The sequence below is a fragment of the Mastomys coucha genome, unplaced genomic scaffold, assembly GCF_008632895.1.
Source record: "Mastomys coucha isolate ucsf_1 unplaced genomic scaffold, UCSF_Mcou_1 pScaffold20, whole genome shotgun sequence".
Classification (NCBI taxonomy): Eukaryota; Metazoa; Chordata; class Mammalia; order Rodentia; family Muridae; genus Mastomys; species Mastomys coucha.
The window spans coordinates 127,064,682-127,070,693 of record NW_022196903.1 but is presented as its reverse complement, the minus strand read 5'-3'; the positions used below and the strand labels follow the sequence as shown (position 1 = coordinate 127,070,693).

At 38.0% G+C, this 6,012-nt stretch overlaps 1 protein-coding gene across 1 annotated transcript; it reads left to right on the top strand.

Annotated features, from left to right (window-relative positions):
- The first annotated feature begins 2,085 nt into the window (after positions 1-2,085).
- Positions 2,086-3,928, top strand: LOC116098385 (taste receptor type 2 member 113-like). Its single transcript, XM_031381022.1, is given in 4 exon segments — positions 2,086-2,148; positions 2,259-2,298; positions 2,998-3,134; positions 3,136-3,928. Coding segments are annotated over 2 exon segments (927 nt in total). The 5' UTR covers positions 2,086-2,148; positions 2,259-2,298; positions 2,998-3,000.
- The last annotated feature ends 2,084 nt before the right edge of the window (positions 3,929-6,012 follow it).

Below are 6,012 nucleotides of genomic sequence, written 5' to 3'. Positions count from 1 at the left end.
TATATATATATATATATATATATATATATATGTATACACACAAAGGATACATGAAAGAAATGTAAGTGGAGTCACCAAAAAACAGGGAGGCAAAGCCCTACCTAATGATCTTTTATTACCAAATGAAACCTCCAGTTCCATGAATGACTTAAATATAATTGAGTTTTTAGTTAAAGAGTCTCCATAGAAATCCCAATACAACTCAGTTGTCACTGACTCTAAATTCAATGCAATGTGTTTAACTCCTAAACCAGGATTTGTCTTGTGATTTTGTTTTCGAGATTCAAATTTTTGTAATTACTCCATTACTATTCTCAGGTGACATAGGAGGTTCTTTGCCTAGAAGCTTCCTTTAAAATGGAACCTGAGGTGTTTAGAAAACAGAGTAACAGGAGCTGTGTGGGGCTCCACAGCATGAGTGCAGCTATTTTTTTAAATTTAAATTATATTATTTATTTACATTCCAGTCATTGTCCCACACTCCCCTCAACAATTCATCATCCCACTCCTTCTCCCTTTGCCTCCAGAGGGTGCTCCCCTGAACCCCAACAGGCCTCCCCCTTCCCTGGGACTTCAAATCTCTTTAAGATTAAGTGCATCTTCTCCCACTGAGGCCACACCAGGTAGACCTCTGGATAAGTATGTGCCAGTGTCCTCAGACCAGCTCTTGTGTGGTCCTGGTTAGTGGCTCAGTCACTGGGAACCATCCACAGTGTCCTCAGACCAGCCCTTGTGTGGTCCTGGTTAGTGGCTCAGTCACTGGGGGCCATCCACAGTGTCCTCAGACCAGCCCTTGTGTGGTCCTGGTTAGTGGCTCAGTCACTGGGAGCCATCCACAGTGTCCTCAGACCAGCCCTTGTATGGTCCTGGTTAGTGGCTCAGTCACTGGGAGCCATCAACAGTGTCCTCAGACCAGCCCTTGTGTGGTCCTGGTTAGTGGCTCAGTCACTGGGAGCCATCCACAGTGTCCTCAGACCAGCCCTTGTGTGGTCCTGGTTAGTGGCTCAGTCACTGGGAGCCATCAACAGTGTCCTCAGACCAGTCCTTGTGTGGTCCTGGTTAGTGGCTCAGTCACTGGGAGCCACCAGCCCTTGTGTGGTCCTGGTTAGTGGCTCAGTCACTGGGAGCCACCAGCCCTTGTGTGGTCCTGGTTAGTGGCAAAGTCACTGGGAGCCATCCAGTGATTCCTGAGAATATTTCATCTTCCTGGTCTCTGGTACTTTCTAGAGGGTCCCCCCAGCTGCCACTAACCAAGGCTGTTTATTTGCATTTATTCTCTTGGCCCTCTGGGCTTCTCTCCAGTTCCCCCAGCCTCATATCTGATCTTGTTCCTCTTTTCTCCTTCCCCTCCCATCTCCCACCCAGGTTACTCCCTCTTTCTGTCTCCCTTGATTATTTTCTTTCCTCTTCTAAGTGGGGTTGAAGCCTCTGCTTTTGGATATTTCTACTTGTTACATTTCCTTTGGTCTGTAGATTGTATCCTAGGTATTCTGTACTGTTTGGCTAATACTCACTTATACCCACTTATAAATAAGTACATAACATGCATGTCCTTTTGGATCTGAGTTTCTTCTCTCAAGATGATTTATTTTCTAGTTCCATTCATTTGCCTCTAAATTTCACGATCCCATTGTTTTTAATAGCTGAATATTATTCCATTGTGTAAATGAACAACATTTTCTGTATAAACTTTTTGGTTGAAGTTTATCTGGGTTATTTCCAGCCCCTGGCTATTACAAATAAGGCTGCTTTGAATCTGGCAGAGCACGTGCCCTTGTGGTATGGTGGGGTGTCTATTGAGGAGGACACAGGTATTGACTCTTCCCAAGGATCTGTGAAGCTTCCTATGCTTGATCTTACCACACAGTACCACCCCACTTTAGTTTGCATACCTCTGGCTTTTCTGAGGTCATCCTTGTTAGCTGGCAGCAGCTACAGCATACAGAGCTGACTTCCTCTTGGTAAGTTTGCATTTTTGTTTTTGTTTTCTATGTTCTTCTAGAACCGAGGAAGATTTCTTATGTTCTTCTATTAAACCTACATGTAATTATTTGCAAGAACTTAAAAGTTATCTTGGGTTCATCCACTTTGCTCAGTATTGTTGAAGGAGATTAGTGATAGTCAGCCCCCGACTCCACACCACTACAGGTACTCTAACTGCTCTTCAGATACCTTTAATATTTACATCTTTGATGCTACATCGAGTGTTGCTGAGTTAATTTCTTTTCTCTTTGTTCACTTATTTCCCTTTTGCAAAGGAAAAAATCCTGTGATCCTGCTCACTGCCCATCTTGCCAGGTTAGCAAACTATATTGCCTAACTTGGATCTTATAATGAAGACCACAAAATAGATGCTGGGGGTAAAAGGGGGATAAATAAAATGTGAATGTCTTTCATGTTAATAACTGAATTTGTCTTACTGGGAAAGAAAGAAGTATAAGTTAAAACAGATTCTGTGTAGATTTAGTGATTTACCTCATTGTCTAGTTTAAGAAAGAATAAAGAAACATCTACAGATTTTTACATGGATAGACTATACAGCCAAATGACACTGAATATTTACATTTAATACTTTAATTTGTATCTGAGGATATTGTCTAAACAATACAAAAAAATCAAAACAGTAAATGTAAGCAAGATGTATAATGCTGAGTAAAATAGCAACCTGAATATTTTCACTAGAGAAAGGAAATTTTACCACCATTTAATGTGTATTTATGTGTTTGAATGGGCATACATGCCTTTATGTAAAGTAAAGTTATTAACAAGTATTATTCTCAGTATTAACCTCTTAAGAAGACTTGAATTTCATTTGGGGTCTATCATTTTAAGATTTTCAGATGAGTCATTAAGAAATATTGATACTTGTTTGTGAGATATCACTTCTGCAATTTTAAATGAAAGTATATTACATATTCTGAAGAAGCAATGTATTTTAAAGGAATATATTAATAAATCTTCAACAGTTACCTCAGAAATTTGGGTATTGTTTTACAGAAAATGTTGGCAGTTCTACAGAGCACATTTGCAATAATTTTCAGTATGGAATTCATATTGGGAACCTTAGGAAATGGATTCATTGTTCTGATTGCCTGCATAGACTGGATCCAAAGAAGAAAAATCTCTTTAGTGGAAAATCCGCACTGCCCTGGCAATTAGCAGAATCACTCTAATTTGGTTGGTATTCCTAGATTGGTGGGTATCTGTTCATTACCCAGCATTACATGAAACTGGTAAGATGTTAACAATGTATTTTATCTCCTGGACTGTGATCAATCATTGTAACTTTTGGCTTACTGCAAGCCTGAGTATCCTTTATTTTCTAAAGATAGCCAACTTTTCTAACATTATTTTTCTCTATCTAAAGTTTAGAGTTAAAAATGTGGTCTTGGTGACCCTGTTAGTATCTCTATTTTTCTTGTTCTTAAATTCTGCAATTATAAAAATATACTCTAATGTGTGTTTTGATAGTGTTCAAAGAAATGTGTCTCAAATTTCCAGACTGTATAACCATGAACAAATTTGCAAATTTCTTTCTTTTACTAACCCTATTTTCACATTCATACCCTTTGTTATATCCCTGGTTACCTTTTTTCTGCTCATCTTCTCCCTGTGGAGACATCTAAAGAACATGCAGCACAATGCCAAAGGATGCAGAGACCCTAGCACCGCAGCCCACAGCAGAGCCTTGCAAACCATCATTGTGTCTGTAGTGTTATACACTATTTTTCTTCTATCATTTTTTGTGAAAGTTTGGAGTTCTGGGTCACCAGAGAGATACCTTATCTTTTTGTTTGTCTGGGCTCTGGGAAGTGCTGTTCTTTCTGCTCACCCATTTGTCCTGATTTTGGGAAACAGTAGATTGAGATGGGCTTCTCTCTCCCTGATGTTGTGGCTCTGGTACAAGTTCAAAAGTATAGAAGTATAGGGTCCACAGACCACCCAAGGAATCATTTTGTTTATATTAATGGAAAATCAGGAAACAAGAAATTATCATATATAAAAAGTCATATATTATCAACATTTTGCCATAAGTAATTGTGAATTAAATAGTCTGTAACAATCTGGAAAGTGCACTGTGTAACTTTTGTTACAATCTTAGATAGAGAAAAACATCAGTACATACCATGTTCTATAGTCAGGTTATATGTTCTAAAGATTCAGAGCTAAGATTTACAAATAAAAGGAAACATGAGGCATTCGTCTTTCTGGGTCTATGTTACCATACTCAGTATAAATATTTCCAGTAACATCCATATACTTGAAAGTTCCATGATATAATCTGAAGTAATCACAGAAGCCAGGAAAATAGAAAGAGAAGAAGGAATAGGGGCAGAGAAAGAGTTCTAGAGTGGATATAGGGCATAGGTGTTATGGAGTACAAAAAGAAAAAAGAAAAAAGAAAAAAGGAAAAACAATAGAGGGTCTTTTATTGATGGGGCAGGGAAAGCAGAGTGAAAAAAAATCTACTAAAAAGTTTTGAAAAACCCATAGAGAAACATTATTTTATAAGTCTACATATATAAAACTCAAAGAGCTTAATCTAACAAAAACTCTAATGACATTGGCCAGGGGATTCCAAGAGACTCTGAAAAATGTATTCTCATTGCCTTTGGTTACCACCCCAGAACTTGAGCTTCTATTGATGAAGACACTACACACTTTAGATACAGGGCTTGTAGGAATCAAGTTAGAATTGTCTGAAAAGCTTCCTTTCTTAGGATTAGCTCTCATAGTAACAGAAGGTGCTATGCAAACTAGCAAGGGAGGAAAGTACTCAACAGTCCTACCCATATTTAAAGGCTGTGAATCATAACAAAGATTGGCTCAGAAAGATATCCTCAGGGGTATAATATCAATATTTACATCTTAAGGGTAACAATAAATTTCTGTTTAATTAGACTTAAAAGCCCACTCAAGAGAAGGGAACTAAATGCCTAGGTCTTTGGCTAGAGAGGTCATCTTTGAGAGAGGAGCTTACAACCACCACTCTTTCAAACCACTCTAGTTTCTACCTGTATTCAAAATACCTAGACCCATGGATAAATGTAGTTTTCATCCCTTGTTAAAGGAAATTTCTTTAGCAGCAGTTGGAGATTACTTGTGAGATCCACAACTGATGAAAATATAAAAATAAGTGACCTTGAGTTATCCATCCCCAGTTGCATCTACAATGCAACTCCTATACCTAAGACTCAGGGAACATCACAGGAGAGGTATTAAAAGATTATATGAGCCAGATGCTAAAATACTACTTGCTAGATAGCATCTTCTGGGTGTGTCAGGAAAGCTGCAGGCATGAAATCTCAACAATATAAATGCGTTAAACAAGACCTGAATGATGACAATATCAGTTGATATCAATGCCGATGAAGAAAATTTCACATAGCCCCACTCCTAGATGAAGAGCTACAGGCAGTTGATGGTGCTGAGATGGGGGGGATTAAGTTACTCCAAGGATGAATCCCCTAACAGGCTATCCAACCCCAAGTGTTCACTGTGTATATGTGTGCATGTGTGTGCATGTATGTGTTGTGTGTAGGGAAGTCATACATTTGAGAGTGGTAGGGGATAATGTAGGAGTTTCACTGGGGAGAGAAAGGGATGGAAATAATATGAAGTATTCATATGAAATTATCCAAAATGTTTTTTAAAAATTACAAAAAAATGTCTATAGTCATATTATGAATTTCATTCATGTATTACACTTTCAGAAATACTGAATTATAAAATTTACAGTATGCAAATCATAGCTATTTATGAATCAATGTGAATCGCATTTATTGAAAGTAAAACTTAGACTATTAAGCTGACTAAAATCTTTGCACAATTGAAGGTGCCTATAAAGTTCTATTTCTTATTTTGGTAGCAATTAGAAATTATTGGCTGTTGGGAAATGGTAAGTCAATGTTCTTAAGAGCCAGAACCCCTGAGAGGCTGCTCTACTCAAGTAGATGTCTACAAGAAATAACAGGCACAGTAAATGGATTCAGTGCATTTGCTAAAAAAAAA